The sequence below is a fragment of the Harmonia axyridis genome, chromosome 2, assembly GCF_914767665.1.
Source record: "Harmonia axyridis chromosome 2, icHarAxyr1.1, whole genome shotgun sequence".
Classification (NCBI taxonomy): domain Eukaryota; kingdom Metazoa; phylum Arthropoda; class Insecta; order Coleoptera; family Coccinellidae; genus Harmonia; species Harmonia axyridis.
In genome coordinates, this window is record NC_059502.1 from 55,457,923 (window position 1) to 55,477,813 (window position 19,891).

The 19,891-nt window shown below is 35.2% G+C and overlaps 2 protein-coding genes across 3 annotated transcripts in view; one reads left to right on the forward strand and one right to left on the reverse strand.

Moving 5' to 3' along the window:
* The first annotated feature begins 9,445 nt into the window (after nt 1–9,445).
* The window catches only part of LOC123672909 (inhibitory POU protein), a 60,213-nt gene continuing 49,767 nt past the window's right edge, over nt 9,446–19,891 (forward strand). For both annotated transcript variants that reach the window (XM_045607244.1, XM_045607245.1), the window contains exon 1: nt 9,446–9,514. The gene's annotated coding sequence lies outside the window, so the exon portion shown is untranslated. The remainder of the gene's footprint in view (nt 9,515–19,891) is intronic.
* On the reverse strand, nt 17,388–18,814 carry LOC123673430. The gene is made up of 3 exons (XM_045607911.1): nt 18,170–18,814; nt 18,032–18,113; nt 17,388–17,725 (listed from the first exon to the last, which is right to left on the reverse strand). The coding sequence occupies exons 1-3, from the start codon at nt 18,569–18,571 to the stop codon at nt 17,388–17,390; spliced, it is 822 nt and encodes a 273-aa protein (XP_045463867.1). The 5' UTR covers nt 18,572–18,814.

The window sequence follows — 19,891 nt, forward strand, 5'->3', positions numbered from 1 at the left end:
AATTTCCTGAATGATTCATTCGAACACATGATATCAGAGTGTAATAAATTGGTGATATTGAAAGCATAAAAAGTACAAGTACAACTATAATATAGAGAAAACTCTGACACACTAATAATTCACAAGTAGACAGGCTTCCAATAAGAACTCCTATAACCAGCAAGAGACCTCAGCAAATCTGATGTCAATGAGTGAGCCAATGCGCACCCCTGCATGTAAAACCGCTGTACACTATAAACTGTACGCTGCAGATAAATGTGAGGTGTCAGTACAAAGAAAGAAAACAAGAAACCCATGACATTGAGACACTTCAAATTCAGCTCTCTAAATGGAACGATCATAACTGACAGCAGACTTCAACAAATCTGCCGGCAGACACCAACAAGGAATCAAGACGTATTACATTAGCCTCAAGTTCTACAGAAAGCACCAGAAATGCACTGCACTGGGATACCAGCAATTCCTTATTAGTCGACGCCCTAAAAAGAACGAATATAACTAGCCATAAAATTCGAAAATTAGCCGACAGATAGTGAGCCAATAAGGAAGGAGCATCCCCGTAAGGCCGCTCTACTCTAGCATCAAAGAAAGCCACTGTAAACCGCTGAAAAATGTCAGGTATCGTTATCATAGAAAATCCGAAAAAATATCCAAAAACATTACTATTTACTGTCTCTCGGAGCTATAAGAAATAATGAAATAGTATATTTATTTATTAAATCCTAACAGACCACGAAAATCTCATTACAAGGATAAAAAGGTAACATTGAAATTATTACTTATTTAGGATGAGTTTTTGACTTGTACATATATTTAACAAAAGATTCCTTAGATCATCAGAAAAATTTTTTTCCTTTACCATTTTTTCCGACTCGGCCTACATGAAGATCAAATTTTCATAATGAGCTATGCCTCCCCTGGAAACCTGCAAACTCCACTTTTGACACCCATAAGAAAAATTCCCTTCAAAATTATAATATAATACAGGGTGTTTCCTAAACATGCGGCAAAAATTCAGGGGGTTGTTCCTTGGACTATTTTAAGCATGTTTTGTCCTTGGATGATTTTTGAAAAACCTCTTTGTTTCGAAGATACAGGGCGAACAACATTTTTCATATTTTTAAAATTAATAATAGTTTAAATAAAAATGCGTACCGCACTGTGTTTACTAAGTAGGTACAATTTATTTTTAAATTTGTTTAACAACATTCCAATTACTAGAAACGGACTTAAACCCCTTAGATTATTTCCTATGGGGCCATCTAAAATCATTAGTTTATACCACTCCAGTAGAAAATGTGGAAGACTTGCGAAATCGGATCATTGCTGGGTGTAACTTAATAAGAAATGATCCTGGTGTTTTTGAAAGGGTTCGGCAGTCAATGAGGAGAAGATTGGATGCTTGTATGCTGGCTAGAGGTGGTCATTTTCAACAGTTTTTGTAGGTTGAGTTGAATTTTCATGTAATTTTTCATAATAAAATGTTATTATCTGAAATTTTGTTTCCCCTATATCTTCGAAACAAATAGGTTTTTCAAAAATCATCAAGGGACAAAATATTCTTAGAATAGTCCAAGGAACAACCCACTGAATTTTTGCCGCATGTTTAGGAAACACCCTGTATATACGCTCAGATGTGTGCTTTGCTATGTGCTCAGAGATATTCACATCGTTTAGTTTTGAAGTTATGTTATACTAAAAAAACATTATCAAATTCAAAGAAACAAAATATCGAATTTCCTCACATAATTTCAAGAGATTTAAGATAATTGATTAATCGTGCCCTGCTTTCCAAAAAATTATGTGGATGCCAAACGAATTTCTATGTAATGTACTTATTCAGACAGAGAGCAATTATCTTATAAAATGTATAAATAAAACATTTGTAACATTTATCCCATATGAAATATTGATTTGCTTCACTCACTTCAATATTTCTGGTATTTCTGGAGCCATCAGTATAAAATTGTGTGTATATATCGTCAGAATGTAATGACTATGGATTCAACAGCAACTAATGATGATGGTGACATACCACAATTATTTGAGTCCATAGTGTTACAGAAGTATTAGTCGAATATACATAATATGTGCGCCCAAAGGGCAAAACGAAAAATTCCATTTCAAATCGCCAGTGGTCTACAAAAATCGATCCAAATAGAAAACTTCCTGCCCTTCCACTCAGACTTATAACCGATGAAATATCGGCAAATATCCAATGTTAAACATTCTTTTTATCTGATCGAGTCGTCGCAGGGGAATGAACATAAAGTCCCTATAAATTCGGTAATGACCAAAGTCCGACGTGGAGTGGTCGTAAATTCATTTAACAACTTTAGTGGTTCTTGCCGGCCACAATTTATATCACCTCTGGGAGATGCTCCTGCTAAATTCGGGGAAGTAAAGTTGTCTAGGTGGAGGAAGATTAGTCGGTTGGAGGTGAGTCTTGGACAGATGGCGATATGAAGAGGAGAAGGATAAATAATTGGGATGAATAGCTGTGTCCATTTCTTCACCTTGCTAGGAGGGCAATTTTGTAGGGCGATATAATCGGATCGAAATAAATCAATTCCATTTTTATTGTAAAAGGTATATAGAACTTTGAAAGCTGTTTCAATTGAACTTTCGAAAGAAACTTGGTCTAGTTTCAGGGCCAGTTGCACCATTTGCCTAAACATTGATTAATTTCTGATTTCTCTTGAGAAATCATAGAGTAATCAACGTTTAAATTTTTGATCAATGTTCAGGCAAATGATGCAACTGGCCCTTAGACTCTTAATATGAGTCCTATATTCATAGAAATAATTTGAGTCAAGTGGTTTTCATTCTGATAGTCCTAGGTTTTGGTGACTCTCCAAAGCTGAGTAAGTGTGCACGAAAATGTTCTTGTATTTCGTAGTTTGGAACAATTTATTTATTTTTTTATAGAAGATAATCTCGTTATTATTATTTTGAATTGGGGTCGTTGCTGCTCGATCAGCCTTCCGGCAACTCCGACCACATGCATCTTTAGTTCTTAACTCTACTCATTCATACAAACCCAAGGAAGCCGAAATGTTGACGAAACTGATAATATCCTTAGGAGCCTTGGCTGTTGCCTCGTGAGTATTTATGACTGACTTTCTCACATGAGTCGTTCTTAAGCCAATTCATGTGTTCAGCTGTATCTATCTCCATCGTACAGAGCCTGCAAATCTAATCTGCTAACTTTTTCATGCGCTACGAAAAATATTTGCAACGACAATGGCATGTCGGCAGTTCCACCCTTAACCGAAGCTCAGCTCGTGGCAGCTTCAAGAGTTTTCTAGTATTAGTCAGTGAAAGCACCTCAAATTTCTCTACATGAGAAAGACCAAGGGTGTTCCCCAGAAGGTTATTCTATGGTAGAACTACCATTGTTGGACCGCTCCCTTATATTGGTCTTTTTCAAGTCAACAAATGGCTGAGAGTCAAAGGTGTTAACCTTGATGCTCTTTTCATAGACTATTTCATTTCCTTCAATAACAGAATGCCCCAGAATCTTAGAGTTACCTAATTTCCCTTGACAGTTGCTTTATGGTATAACGACACTATCATGTCAGCAGAGATTCCAGAAACCTCAACGTTGCCTGATATGAATAAGCGCACTTTAAAGTTTCTTTTTTTTAAAACACTCTTAAGCGCCCGTATATAATGTTATAGTCTTAATTAAGACTATAATAAAGGTCTTGTTTTTTGAGCATCATGATAATTTTCAAGGCTTGATTAAGTCGATATGAATTTGATTATTTATTTTGTCTCAACTAAGTGAGTGCCATGTTCAGAAAATCGGAGAATATAGTACTTAATTGAAGAAAACTGGTTTCGACAAGTTTTGGAGAGAATCATAAATTATTCACATTGTAAAAAAATTCAGTGGAATGAACTTCAATATGTGGAGAAAAATAAAAATTTCATTCTTCATTTTGAAAGAGTATTATGACAAGAAAAATTCTCGAAGAAATTAATGAAATGTAGAAATGTGAATTATTTCCCAGTTATTGTTGAAAATATTGAATTATTGCAGAATTGTGCAACTTCTCAATTTTTGATATATAATTTTTTGAAATGTTTGCATTTTTAAAATTTTTTTCTTCATTGTTTAATTCTTAAGAATTAGAATTACTATTGATCAACAACTTTTCTTGGTTTGGATAATACTTCTAGTATCAATATAAGTAGTGGCCTCGGTAGTGGCTATGGAACCTTTCAGTTTAAAAATTTGGTGAGTTTTCCAATAGAGATTTCATTTTGAATGATTTGCTATCTGGGCAGCTGTCACTATTAGAGCTGGCATCTTTTTGACATTTGATGAGTAAATTACTAAATTGGAAAGATACACGTTTCAATATGCATCAAAATGATCCGAAATTTCCTCGAAAATAATCTTCAGTGATCAGGTCCATTTCCACCTAGGATGCTACGTTAATAAGCAGAATTGTCACATTTGGGGTTCGGAAAATCCAAAAATCATTTTTGAAAAGCCTGTTCATCCTCAAAGTGTTATTTTGGGTGATTGAACCTTACTTGTGATTTAATATCTTCAATTTTTTTATAGAGTCCACGTGAAATAACACAGTTTGAACGTGCATACTTCTAATTTTTATTTTATATTTTTAAAGCGTGTTACAACACTCGGTAGGTGCTGATAGTAGCGGAATGAAGAAAAGTTGAATAGAAAGCTAAAAAATTTAAAATCTCAGCTGACAACATCAAATATTATCACTAGAACAAGACTAAATTAGAAAAAATTACATAAAACACTTTGTTAATCTTCTGAAAAGGGTCTGCCATTCAAAGTAAAAATGGAATATATTATATTAAATTATGTATTTTTTCATGGCAATGATGACATTCTCTAGAATGTGTGAAAACATAGATTTCGGAGTCTGAATGAAAAAACTCAATAATCCGAATGCTGCCCTAGAAATATTTAAATTTCATGAACGTTTCGAAGGGTTGAATGAAAAAAACAAATTCACAAAATTTTAACAAAATCGGACAGTTGATTTCCAGGTTATGGATATCAGGAATTTAGGCCAATTTTCATAAAACAAACAGTCTTAGGATACACAAGAAGCTACTTTTCTGTAAGGCCTGGATAACCTGCATTCACCAATAGGCCATGACTCATGTTACTACCTGTATAAAAATATTCAATTGGAAAATTTTGGTTCCGAATCCTAAAATTCTAATTTAAAAAAAACTGCTGAATAAGCGAAAATTGAGCACTATGTACATTCCGATTGTTTCAATACTGTATTAGATTCCTAGAATGAGGAGAGTAAAGAGGTACATTAACAATGACATTTAAAAAAACGTTTCTTTCATTCGCATCAACGAGATTAGCATAGAGTAGCAAGTTTCGTTGGTCGTGCAATAATCGTATTAGGTTAATAACTAGAGACGTCCGATTCCGTGATCCTCTTGATGAAACACCGCCTCTAACAGGGCCGCGACGACACGAAAACCCTTCATTTCACTCGCGATATCGGATTGAGTTCGCTCATACATTTTTCATGTGAAAATATACTCTGGATTTTTCAGGAGAGCTGTGAGCTTGGCTCGTCGTTGGGATGATTATAGATTCGATAACTTCAACTATTTAGGAAGGATTGATTGAGATTGGGAGGTGATTTCTTCACTGGTATTTCGATATTCGTACATACCACGTGTTTGTAAAATATTGAAGATCTTATATAGGTCAGGTCTATACAGTATGATTTTGAGATAAACTTTATTATACCGAAATACAATTTATGATATTTAGATCTATACTCACACTCCACTCGAATTCTATAAGTAAGATTAATTTACCTGATAACTACAGGCAAATCTGCCAGCGAACACTGAAGAAAAAACTTGGTAAGGCCGCCGCACTATAGCCTCAAAAATTGTCCAGTGTAGACCACTTTTTTGTTGTTGAAGCAGGGGGAATCCTCATGGACGAACTGCCTCATGAAAGGTTGAACAGAGTGAGACTCTAACTTACTAAATCTAACCTGCTGCTTGGAAAATCCTTTATTGGGATTGCTTGTCACCTTTAAAAAGCTTTTAGAAAAGATTCATCGACTGAATACGTCTTTAGGGAGATTGAATGATACACCATTCACTGACGTTCATCGAAAGACTAGATTTGAAGTAGAAGATTTAGACTCTGGTATCTGGGTGTTGAAAGATTAGTCGTATTCGAGAAATTCTCTGACTTACCAGTTGGGGTATTCTTTCATTCTCCCGAGAGTTTTGACAGCTGTTTCATGAAGAAATTTCTTCAACGGTGGTGGGTTCGCCTCAGGATGGAATTGGGTAGTGCGAACAAACCAGGCGGTCCTAAGAGATGTATTCTAAATGATTTGTAATGTATTGAACTTCCTAGCCAAAACGTTGAAGCACAAATTATAATGAAACGGGCAATGGTTTTGTACAAGATAAGCTTGTTGCTGCGATGAGAGAGCAGCGAAGACAATTTGGCAAGTACAATTTTACTATTTTGGACGGCATAGTCCAGGTGATGGTTGATGTGGGGTTTCCAGGGGATATCACGTCCATACATTCGGAAATGACCGAATGGTTTCACTAATCTTCAAAAGCGCAGCGCTTTTTTTTTGTGTTCACTTTGATTAGCTTCTTCCAGACAGCCTAAAGGTATTTGGTTGCGAATTGGAGGGTTTCAACCTGGTCATGATATGAGTGTCATCTTCGTATATGGCTAGAGGAGTTTGGTCAGACTGGGTATGTCGACTGTGTATGCTGAATATAGAAGAGGAGACAGACTTCACGTTACACGTTTTGATATGTTGCCCATTGGCTACTTATTACCAAACTCAAATCATTAGGCTTCAGGCCAACCTTACTCAAGTGGATTCCGGAAAGTTTGATTGGGTTGACACAATACGTCAGGATTTCTGATGTATTGTCCGTCGGTGTTGAACTGAGTTCGCGAGTTCCACAAGGGTCGCCTATATCGCCACTTTTATTTTTATGCTTCATCAACGAATGTTATAAAATCTAGTGATTTTCTTTTATTGCAGACGATCTGAAATTATTTCGGTTTAAAAATTCCCTGAATGATTGCTTACTACTTCAGAGAGATATCGACAACGTTGTTGAATGGTGTATTCGAAACGGAATGGAAATTAATATAAACAAGTGGGAGACTATGCGAGTTTTCCGAACCACTCAATAATATTGTTGAATTATACAGTAAACGCGTTCCAACTTCAATCGGTCAGCATAGTCTAAGATCTTGGAATCTTGCTGGATACTGATTTGAGTTTAGCAGAGCACACAGAGAACCACAGAGTATCAACGAGAGCTTTTAAAATGATAGGCTGCTTCAAAAGACATATATAGGACTTTAGTGTCTCTTCCATAAATACAATGTACATAGGGCATATGAAAAGTATTGTTGAATATTCATTTATGTAATATGGTCATCTCTTTACGTGTACACAAACAATCCATTGAAAGGATCCAAAATAAATGTTTGAATTGGATAAGGCACAAATGCCGATTAACCTCTGAATCTGTTCAATACGTAGAAATTCGTAACAAAATATCCCTTACATCCCTTGAAACGAGATGGCACAATTTTGATATAATGCTTGTATATATTATTTGAACTGGGTCGTTGTGGTTCGGTCAGCCTTCCGGGAACTGCGACCATGTAGATCTTTTGTTCTCTAATCTACTCATTCATGGAAACTCAAGGAGGTCGTATATAAGATTTTGCACGATTACATCGACTCTCCCCATCTTTTACAAAAATTAATTTGAATGTTCCTCAAGGCAATCTCAGTAATTGGGAACAATTTAATCTTCAATTTGGCAAAACCAACTACTCAAGGCACAATCCTCTCGATAGAGTAATGCGAGCTGCTGGTTCGGTGGAGATAGATCTTTTTCAGTCTCAATCATTCAATTGCAAAGATATTTCAAAGTGATTTGATATATCTGCTGATATTTTTTCTCTTTTATCAATTTTTGATTTATTTGATGTTTTCTTGATATTTTTCTCTTTCGATAATTTTGTTAATTATTATGTAATAATATGTGAAATGGCTTGTCCATAAATGAATAAATATTCATCATCATATATTTTCCACAATTCGCCAGTTCCCCATCCCCATTAAAAAATATGAGCGTTGTCATTCAGCGGTGAGTTACGCCGACCACAATACCACAAAACTGGCCAAACGCAAGCAACATTTGCGTCCAGATAAACCAACATATGGCTTCGCCGGTGCTTTATAACCTAATTACTGGACATTTCATTAGCGTGTCCAGTTGTATCTATCCTTATACACGCACGCAAATTATTTTATTATTCCTTCTACCCTATATTCATCGTAAAAGACCAGAACGGATTACAATCCGTGATTTGCCGGATGGCATATGGTGAAATTGGTGGTTCTGATTGAAAAAACGCCGACTTGCTGAATTATTTATGGGGAATTGATCGAATTGACGTGGCATAATTAGAAACTTATCAGGAACAACGATTTGGGGATCGATATTACTTGATGATATTGCTAGAGGACATTTTGAGGTACTTTTTATGATTGAATGTGTTATCTTTTTCCTCAATTCTTCTGTTGATATTTCTTTCGACTGCAAATAATCATGAAAGAGTCTTAGAAAAAAAAACTTTTTTGCAAGAAATCTTCTAAAATGCTGCTACAATTTTCCGAACAGTAGTGGCTGTAGTTGAGGAGCACAAAGTAATGAAGAAAAATTAAATAGACTAAACAGTTGTACGATTCTCATAAAATCTGATATGTAAAATGCCTTTTTGGAACTTAAAAAAACTAACTAAACTCAAATATACGAAAAGCCACCCTGTAGAGAAGCAGGGACAACTAATGAAAAATATAAGGATCACCTCAACGAACTGCAATACACAACAATCTGAATCATCGACAAATATTGATAAACTTAAATTGAGTTATGTAGATAGCAGAATTGAGATTTAGCAGCCAACAGTTACTATTATACCTTGTTGTAGTTGAGTGAGCTCCTAAAGCGTATTCTACTTGTGTGACAATTCGCCTACTGAAAAAAATATTATAAATAAAATTGTGAAAATGTTGGGAATTTATCATTATTGTAAATAATGTTGATTGTTCCTGGAACACAAATGACATTTTGTGAATTATCTGGATTATTCGTATATTTTTATTATTCACTTTCACTACTCTTCAAAATTACACCATATTCAGTTCAGAATCAAAACATGATATATTTCGAAAATGAAATAATTTGATTAATTTTTGTTTTTATTTTCTTGAGGATTTGAATGACATGGTGACTTTTTCTCCAACAACTTCATAGATAGATCATCTAAAATATTGAAAATGAGTAGCTTTTATATAAACCTATGGAGTGTACTTATTTATTTGTTTCTGATTTTGAATGTTCAACGGAAAATATGACTCATAATTAATTTATTTTTCAGGAGAACCAACATGAAGAGATATTTCCATATTCGAAATTCAAGGTAAATATTCCTGTTTCTATTTTATTCACTTATTGATGACATGAAAACCAAAAACTATATACTAAAAATTACATTTCACGAAAAAGAATAGCCTATAATTTGTATAACTGCATTAACATGAAGACTGACCTACGTTTCGGAATTTTTTTTTATAATTATACCTATTTTTTGTAATCATTTGATAAAAAACTTTTTGCGTTGATTGAGATTTTCATTACTAATTGATACATAACGCGTTTAACTTCATTGTAACTGTTTCAGATGGCTTAAAATATTTTTTATCAGACCTTTTAGTTCCAAATTTTCATCAAATTCCAAACCTATAAATTTCTACATTGAGTTGAACTTAAGACCTAAATGAATTCCATCTTTCTATACCTATATACAGGGTGTTTCCTAATTGAATGTCAACATTTATGGGGATTCTTTTTTTTATTGACTGAAAACTTTACCACCCTGTATCTCATATGAAGTTTTTTCTTGAAATGGGCCCAAAAACCACCCCCATAAATATTGACATTCAATATGGAAACACCCTGTAGAAGCCTATACTTGATGAAGATTTTTCAATTCAAATATAAAATCATTACTTTCGATATAGAAATACAATTGAGAATTTCATACATATTATTATGTTGGCATTTATGAAAGAGATATGTCATCAAACAGAATGAATCACCCAAGTTTTAGCTGGGAGTTTCTCAGGAGCAAAATAGAAATATTCTACTAGTCCGCTGGAAATCGAACATAATAATATGTATGAAACTATCACTGTTGAAATTGAAACATAAAAAAATCAGCATCACCTTTGACCAGCTCTGCGTGAAATACCAACATACATACCGGCATCCAAAAAACGAATCAAATATTCATGACTAATCCTTTTAACGACTGGAAAATTGATTTGTGATGTGTGCCCACAATATACAGAGGGGTGCATAATGTAGTCACTCAAGTGTAACAGGGAAGAGCATATGGTCACTACGATACGACGAGCATCTGATGATGATTCCCAGATTTCTATCTGTCCCTCTGCCTTGTCACCCTACTTGCCACTCTACTAATAGAATGATACACCTGTATACGCGGTTCGGGAGTCCCCTGTATAATGCTTTGGCACCCCACCCTTGTGCGAAGGGTGATTTGGAGCAGGCATATAATTAGTGAAATTTGAAGAGGAAGGAAGGTGTCGAACAGTATTGTACCGTGAAAATGTGAATTTCGACGAGATGTTTTTGTAATACCATAGAAAACACATCATTATCTGGTCAGATTGCCATATGGAATAATAATAAGGGGATTTTACCCTTTTTGATTGAAGTGTGGTAGTGGTCGTTGAATTTATGGTGATCCAGCAATAGTGAGTATTTTTTACCAAAAGGAGTTTCTCTTATTGAACTACTTACGAAATAATGAAATGCGCACTTTTGGTTGAAATTTTTCTGAAATCTTTCAAGACCGTTTACTGAGATTTAAGTATTCAAGAATGCACATTCAGACCATGAAATACGTCAATCCCGTATTCTCATCTGTCAACAAATATTTCCGGACCTAACCTAACCTGACCAAACCGTTGACACGTGTGTTTCGGACTTTCGGCCCTTATCAGTACGGAGAAAAAGTGTTAGGATGAAAAACACTTGGAGAAGCCAGCAACTCATATCAGACTTGGATAGGAAGATCTAGAGGGTTTCTGGGCAACAACCAACGTCACCACGTAGGCAGCTATAGCTACCTGCGTGACATCTGAGTTCAGGAACAACAAACATGCGTAAAAAGACTCGGATGTCACGCAGGTAGCTATAGCTGCTTACGTGGTGACGTTGGTTGTTGCCTGAAAACCCTTTGGGTCTGCCTAAGGCCACAAATGAGCGTCTGGCTTCTGTTGTTGATTCCGTTTGTTTGTTGTTTTCCTCCAAGTGTCGTTCATCCTAACACTTTTCACCATACATGTACGTATATTTACTGAAGTTTAAAAAATTAATGAAAATCTTCCAGACAATTCTCTCCATCCTCTCTATAGCTACGAATATCTGTAGCTCTTCATCGACCACCAATCTCATACGACGAATTGACAAATTACCGTGCTTTGCGAATAATTCCAGTAGCATAACATGAATTAGGAGCGTGCATAATAGGTGTAGCGGTTGTTCTAAAATTTAAAATGAAGACGTAAAAACGGTATTTTGAATTCTTGCATGTGGTGAAGAGGACGTTAAATCAAAGAATTGAGATTGCATCACTCATCCTGAGAAGTGGTGGGATCTCAAAAACGCTGAGAAGAGAGGACTAGTTAAATTTTGGCAGATCACGTGAATGCCACGAGGTCTAAACCACTCTTAAGGTTGTTAACTTATATGCGCCAAAACTGCAGATTGTACTACCCGAAAGTTTTGAAAGAATTATACTTGGCACACCCATTCGGTGGAGGCCAGTGACAGTATAAGGTGGTGAGGCACATCTGAAAAAAATTATTATTATTGTAATATACATATGTATTTTAAGTTTACGGAAGAAGTTTTTCTAGTGAACTTCATTTTGTCAGTTGCATAATAATAATCATTACAGAAAAAATATTTTAATGATAGATGATAATATGAAAAAAATCCGGAAAGGGTTGAAAAAATCTTTAACTTGTTGAAATGAATAGCACGCATTGCTTAAAACCAAATTGAATACGTGTGTATAGCAATGTGTGAACATCGCTAATGATTTGATTCTTACCTGTAAACCGTTTTCTCCTACCGACATTCCCATCATATGTTTAAGCCACTAATTTTGAAAAATAATTCTGAATTTGGCATATAAAAATTGAAATAAATCGTCAGCAGGACGTCCATAACTTATATCATAAAATCACACGAATCACTAAACAAGTTGATCATATATTACATAACGAGAAATTGTTTCATCTACTTGTCAGGAAAAAAGATTTTGAGATTTCTACAATTTTTTTATTCACAACAAAAGCAACCGCACGACAAATGTACGGCCTAAAAAATAACTATTTTAAGTAATACTGCCAGTAAACCAGTTGACTTTTTATACCAAGTATTTTGAAATCCCCGACATGACTCCATCCATAGTCACAAGACATTTACTTAGATGTGGAAGAGGTCGCTTTATCTTCATATGAACAACTCAAAAAATGTTTGCCGATTCATTAAAAAATTACAAAATCACAAGTAATTCGAATATTTTCATTTACCTTGGAAATTTGAGACGACTCATTCTGCCGCAAAACTCATTTCACCTTCTGGTAGTAATTAAGTCGATTAACACGATTCGAAAAAAGTTCACAAGAACACGGAGACAAACGAATACGATACAGTCGAGACACATCAAACGCTACCACCAAATCACAACAAAGCGAAAACTAACCCGATTTACTGCTCCCGATAACCCGAATATATATACAGAATAAGTGCAGTTCGCCCTTTGGTCCTCTCGAGGAGATGACCGCGGATCGAGACATGCAGCATGCCTCAAATTCATCTTAAGAAGCCGCCTCCAAAGGAGTAAGAATTTTCTCGATTTCAAACTGTGTCGATTTAGATAACGAGCTAGACGAGGAATCACGTGAGGCATGTCTCAAAGAGTTTACTTCTTGAAGAGGAAGTAGATAATGAATATACAACAATCGTGAGATTGAGAATAGATATTATGGAACAGAGACCCAGTGCTGTACCGAATGATGTGAAATTTAGGATGAAATGGATTAATAAAATATTCGATTAATTCGATCAAAACGTATAATTTTCAGAATTTATTTGGTGAGGCACTTCCTCATCTGCCTCATATGACAATCGCCACTGATTCCTTTCAACTGAAAAAACCGCCAGTTTGGTATTACCAATTAACATATTTTTTATTCCAAAAGTTAAATTTTCGCAAATACTGAACCTTTGATATAACCAACCAAATAGTCGCACCCCATCTGTATGTATACCGTTAAAAATATCATTTCCACTGTCATAACATATTAGGTATTCATCCGATACAAAACTCGTTATAAGCCCATAACATCCAATTTCAGCTGGCGATTAATCATTCAAGAATCCCAGTGCGGAAACCTCGATTCATAAATAAAAATCGACGAATAAAAAGTCAATCAGTTCCGATAGAATTAGATCAGTCGTCTGTGTGCCAGTGTGTGTATACCATCACGTAAGATATATGATTAGCACTTCATGGCAGTGTACTTTACCTATCAAATATTCAGTTGTGCATTACACATTCATGATCTCGGGAATTATTTATACTCAGACGGCGTTGAATCTTTATCGTTCGATTCTGATTACTTTTCGATGGCGAAAAGCTAAAACGCGGGAAGGGAGTTTTTCGTTTCTCAATGCAATTTCTGATGAGGCGGACCAAAAGTATTCAACTAGACTCATTAAGGTCAGATTGGAAGTTTTTTTTTTATACTTGATAGGGTAAATGCACTGGTTCTCGACCAGTTAACAGAAACATCGATTTCGAGCACGAATTTTTCACACATAAACTCATCAAATTTTAATGGTGTTGGTGTTCATCGATTCTTTGGCGAGTTTTAAATGATTTGTAATATAATTTTGAGCGTTCTTTCCGCATTCAAACTTTGAAATGTGAAAACATATAAAAAATCTCAACAACCCTCGGTTCTCGACCACGCCGCAGAGGTCTCGACCATTTTTGTGTTAGTTTTCGACCACCAATAATAGTGGCCGCTCCACTTAAAAATTTTATAAAAAACTTTAGAGCGAGATGAGTGAATAGTACTCACTTTCGTACCGTACCATCGACATCACTACCTATCACTCAGATGGGTTTCAGATGAGGTAATCAAGTGAGAAACACTCGGAACGTAAAAAAAAATTATTTTGCTAAAGTTTCCACTTTCTATAAATATTTCAAAATAGCAACTCATACAACATTATTTGGTTATTTTGCTCTTAATATCTATTTAGAAACTAATGAGTAAATAAAATATAAAAGACCGACCACCAGTGGTCGAGAATTAAGTACAATCAAATTGGTTCTCGACCGCGAATAAATAAAGGGTAGAAATAAGTGTTTCAACGTTAATTCGGTGGCCGCAAACTAATATTCAGAAAGAAGATATATAAATGAATCAAGGTATCGAAAAAAAAAACGAAAATGATCCAACAGAAATATATCGGTTCAAATAAACAATTATTGAAGTAACATATTGGTTCTCGACCAATTTGGTCGAGAAATAAAAGATACAAATTTTCCAATACCAGTTCGGGACCGCCGAGTATTGAACAAAAATATATATTTATTTGCTTCTTGATTGAAATACACTCAAAAATATATCTTATAGTTGATATGGAACAAAATATACACACATAATTCATTCAAAATAAGAAATAATTACTATTTTCTGGTCATATATCACAAAGCACTTTTCTAAGAGAGGACGAAAAAAGAACCCTTTTCTATGATAGACTATTATAAACTAATTTTTAGCGCGAAAACTTTGACCTATACCACTACTATGCAAACTATCTTGGAAGGGTAGAATGGTCGAGAACACGTACCGCGACAATATTCTGCACTACATGATATATTTTTATTATTATTTCATCTCAAATCTCGGAATGGTCGAGATTGTGCCGGTCGGCTGACCAGTGCATTAACACTATGACGTTCTGTTGAAAATAGTTCCCACAATGGGTGGAAATATCGATGATATGGTGTTCTTATTTGAGTGTCACTCAAGAACTACCGTCAGACTTACATTTAAGTAGGTATGATAGGTAGATAAAAAAAAATCAAAATAATGTTTTATGCATAGAGCTATATCGATGAAAAAAAGTTAGCCCAACGGTGATAGGAAGTAGAAAAAGCATTTGCTTCTAGTAAAAGGTCGAATTGAAACATATCCTTGAATCCGTATTAATAATTTTAATTTTTTTTAATTTTACTTGCAAGCAAATCCTTCTGCTCGGAAGTAACACATGTTGAAATGTGGAATACAGCTGTTCTGATTGTTGAGAATATTCTATAGCAGAATAGATATTTTTCTATCTAGAGCGGCAAGTTGTACTTTCCCGCACTGGATTGATACGCGGAGCGGAGTTCGGACAAGCCAGTGCTGGAATAGTTATTTATAATACAAGTGCAGAAGGCATTGATATTCTTCCACGAGTTCAAAATTCAAAAACGAGCCACGAAGTGGCGAGTTTTGGAATGAACGAGTGGTAGAATGAGCCTTCTGTACGAGTATTATACATTATTTTCTCTAATTCATTGCATTTTCATTGAAATTAATGAAATATTTCCATAAATATATTTTAGTGATTTTTGCATTGAAAAATGTTGGTTGGCAGAATTGATTTCTTTAAGGCAAATTGATGAATTGACAGATGAAGACGTGGCGGAAAGTTCGGAGTACCAACATAGAATAATAAAATATAACCATGAAAACTGTGCGTTTCAGATATATTCTCGCACGAATTTGTTCTACAAGATGTGGAAGAATGAACGGAATAACCACAGAATTAGAGAAAGATACTTTCCCCTCAAAATAGGACTAATTTTTTCTACAAGCGTATTACGCATTGAAAAAAGACTTTATATGAATGTTTGATTTAATTTTCAATAAACATTTAATCATTGAATAAGTGTATTTGGATAGAGTACTTCATTGAGCACCAAAAGTATACTTCCTCAGTTCACATTCTTATCTTTGCGCTAGTTCAAAAAAATATCATATTGCTTCCTTCGTGCCTTTCTTTAGATGTTTCAGGCAATAAATCCATAGTTGCTTCCTCAGCTGCTCCTAAAATATCTTCTGGTAGCTTCTCATCAGATTTCATCCATCAACTGCCTTCTTTAGTTGGGGTTGGCCATCAATATGACATACTCATCAGATTAATACGTTTTTAATCTTGTTTCCATAATTAATACTCGAAAAACAATTATGAAAGGGCTCGACCCACAAACTTCCACACTAGTGAAAAAAGTTGAAATTTCCCTACTTGGTGCACAATATACCTACTAATACTATTTCCGCACTAGTGCGGGAAATTGGCACTTTTCGAATCAAAAACGGTTTTATAAAAATAATGTTCCATTCCAGTTAAACAATTTCGGTTATCGTTTAATTTTCCAAGTAATCTGTCTATCCGCGGATTAGGTTGTAATAGTTGAAAATGAGGTTGTAATATTTGAAAATGGGAAAAAGTACTTTGCACTAATTCGTTAGCTTGCAAAATTTCATCAGAAGTAGATCTACCGATCGGCCTTCTCAATAATTATATTAACGACAGAACTCACAGTTAGCGACATCATACTTTGTGGTACCCCTATAGTTCCTCTCTGATTCCACCCAAGCCTTTTTAGTTATCGCAAGAATACCTTCATTTGTTGTTCCGAAGAGATAGCACCTCTAGAGTGCCAAAGGGTGCTGGGCACTCTTCAACTTAGTCTAAAAAGTAGTTTGATAACCCTAAACTATCCTTCAAAACCTAACCTAACCTAACCTTACCTAACCTATCCTTCAAAAGCGAAATAATGTTTCAAAGTCTTTGGTTTGTGGGGTTTGGCACTCTCTGTAAAATCCTCTCACGTGCACTGCCTATACATCAGGCTGTAGCCAGAAAAACATTTCAGGTAGAGGTGTGGTGTGTTTTCGGTTTCATTTAGGAAAACATCAAATTGTTTCAGTGAAAGAAAGAAAAGTGTGCTAATAATATATAAGTTATATATTTTTCGTACTTCCGGGCCTAAAGTGACAACTTCACTCCCTTGTGACAGGTACTAAAGTGTCACATTTAATCCCTCCGGGATTAAATATTGACGAAACTCCCGGAACGATTAAATCACAAACAAACGAATTTAAGGGATATTTTATTGAAAAATATAATTAATTAGAATGGTAATTAACGTTAATATTCAAATTAATATTGTGACAGTTCATCATATTGACCAGTCTTTCCTGGGTTAATGCACCAGGTAACTGACGAGTAACAGATAGGTCCTTTTCATATTGAACTGGTGTTTGTTTCGAAGATCCTGCGGAAACAGGAAGCGAGAATGAGGACTGTGACATAACTATAGTGGACGAATCGGCGACTTGACCAAATATTTTATCTGAAATTTTTTGTTTATTTTTAATAGACGATTCAATATATCCCTCGGCCACGTTGGAGGATTTCCATCCTCCATGTCTCTTCAGCACGTCTATTGTTGCTCCCGAATCAGCTAACAAAGACGCAGATGTGCGTCTAAAACAATGTCCCGTATAAGACGTCGCATTTTCTAATTTCAAGAAAGCTGCTATTTGCCGTGGAAATGTACCAAACATGTTTTTTCCTACTACTTGCGTAGTACATTCTTTGTTGATGTATTGAACAAAAAATTTTGAATGAGGTGTCCCTGTCTTTCGCAATGCCACATATTTTCGAAATATCGCCACAAAACTGATGGCACTGTTTTCTGAATTTTTGATCACAAAATTTCGGTCAATTTTATTTTTGGTGTTTCTAATCGCAATAAGGAAGGAATCGCCCAAATCTCTCACATCGTCGATTTCTAAATCAACCAACTCTTGTCCACGACAAGCTCCCGCAACGCCCAAAATAAGTGCAACCTACAAAAAAATTGATTTCTTAAAATTTCTGAATATAAACAAATTTCCAAATTTACCTTAAGCATTAAATATTTATCATCCGGAGCCTCCCGTAAGAACTGATCTACCTGCTCAGACGTGAGAATTCTTGACTTCTTTGGCTTAAATCCCTCATTTCTTCTCTTCAAAAAAGCTAATAATTTTGGAAATTTACTTATATCAATATCTTCTCTAATGTTAATAACCGATTTCAGCATTGAGTAATGTGCCCAGAGAGTTGAGGCACAAACCGCTTTTGATTTATCATTGAAGTAGACTAACAGCGCATTTTCAGTAGGTTGTCTCACATTTTTTAAGCGGCACCACTTTTTAAAAGCATCGTACTGCTGCTCGTATAGTTTTCTAGATTTCGGTGGTAACAATTCTTCACCTACTTCGGCTGCTCTTTTATCAATATCAGATACACCTTCTTCACTCATGATACCAATAATTATCAATAACAATGTTTCTTTACAATGACACTAGTAATGACAATGTTTCTAAATTATAATTGTCACAACGCAATGTTACTATGGTAACTTATTTTAAAGACAGTTTATTAAATGAGTTGAAGAGAGAAAAAACTGATTGAAATTATTGAAATAATTAATAAAATCATACCGGAAGTACGAAAAGTATCGTATATACCTTGCGACTGAAGTACATTTAATCCTTCAGGTAAATTATGGCCCTCTCTGCGGTCGGGCCATAAACTTTACCTTCAGGATTAAATGTACTACTTCAGTCCCGCGGTATACTTATATGATAATATACTATTATCATTAGAAAACCATTATAGAAATAAAGACCTCACTATAAAATTAAATTGAATTTCCTAGCTTTCACAAGAATGGAATGTCATCAAAGCCAAATCATTAAATTTTTTTCTGGCTTCTGAAGTTTCTTCAATAAGTTCTGAGGCTTTTGTTAGAAGATAAAGTCCTTTCAGGGGTACCTACATGTGGTGACAGGTATTATCGCCAGAATCTCCAAATGTTTGTGAATACTTGAAAATATGGTCATTCTCCGTATCTTTTCAATTGCACATGAAATTGTCTTCTTCTAACTTAAAATCACCTTATCAAATTCATCGAAGGACGTTTTGTCGATTTCATGAAAAAACTTCCTGCATTGTTCGAAAATACGACGCTTTATGAGTCTATAGTAAGAAACGACATAGTTCTTAAAAGTGCAATATCACTAGGCCACTGTCTAAGTGTTTTTCAGGCAAAGATTCTTGCAATAGAAAAAAGTGTAGAAATTAACATAGCCAGAAACTATCAGAAATGCGACATAGTGATACTTACATTCCGATAGTGAGGCTGCAATGAAAGCTCTGAGCTCACATATCATCGATTCTAAGATGGTATTGGAGTGCCGAAGAAAACTTATTGAAATGGGTAAGAATAATAGGGTCTTTTTAGTCTGAGTTTCCAGCCACTCGGGAATCAGAGGGAATGAGGAGGCCAACACACTTGCCAGAAAAGGAGCACAAACTCCTTTCATCTGCCCGGAACCTTTCTGTGGTACCTACAAGTAAGAGTTTCAGGAAAAGCAACCGAAAGAAAAGAACTCTAGCGGAATCTTCCTGGTTTGGATCACTTACAAAACTTTCTTCGAAACTTTGACTCTACAAGATCCAAGAAGTATCTGGATCTTAGTAAGAATATGATATGCTACACCTCCTTACTGGATTCCTCACAGGGCATTGCCGCCTTAGGAAACACCTCATGAGAATGGGTCTAACAGAAATCGACGAG

What these genes read in the sequence shown, in the direction of transcription:
- LOC123673430 (XM_045607911.1), bottom strand. Translation starts at nt 18,571, where the DNA reads ATGAGTGAAGAAGGTGTATCTGATATTGATAAAAGAGCAGCCGAAGTA. An exon ending in ATAAATATTTAATGCTTAAG is followed by an intron (nt 18,114 to 18,169) that starts GTAAATTTGGAA and finishes ATTTTTTTGTAG; the next exon opens with GTTGCACTTATTTTGGGCGT. An exon ending in CGACGATGTGAGAGATTTGG is followed by an intron (nt 17,726 to 18,031) that starts GCGATTCCTTCC and finishes CGTCTTTGTTAG; the next exon opens with CTGATTCGGGAGCAACAATA.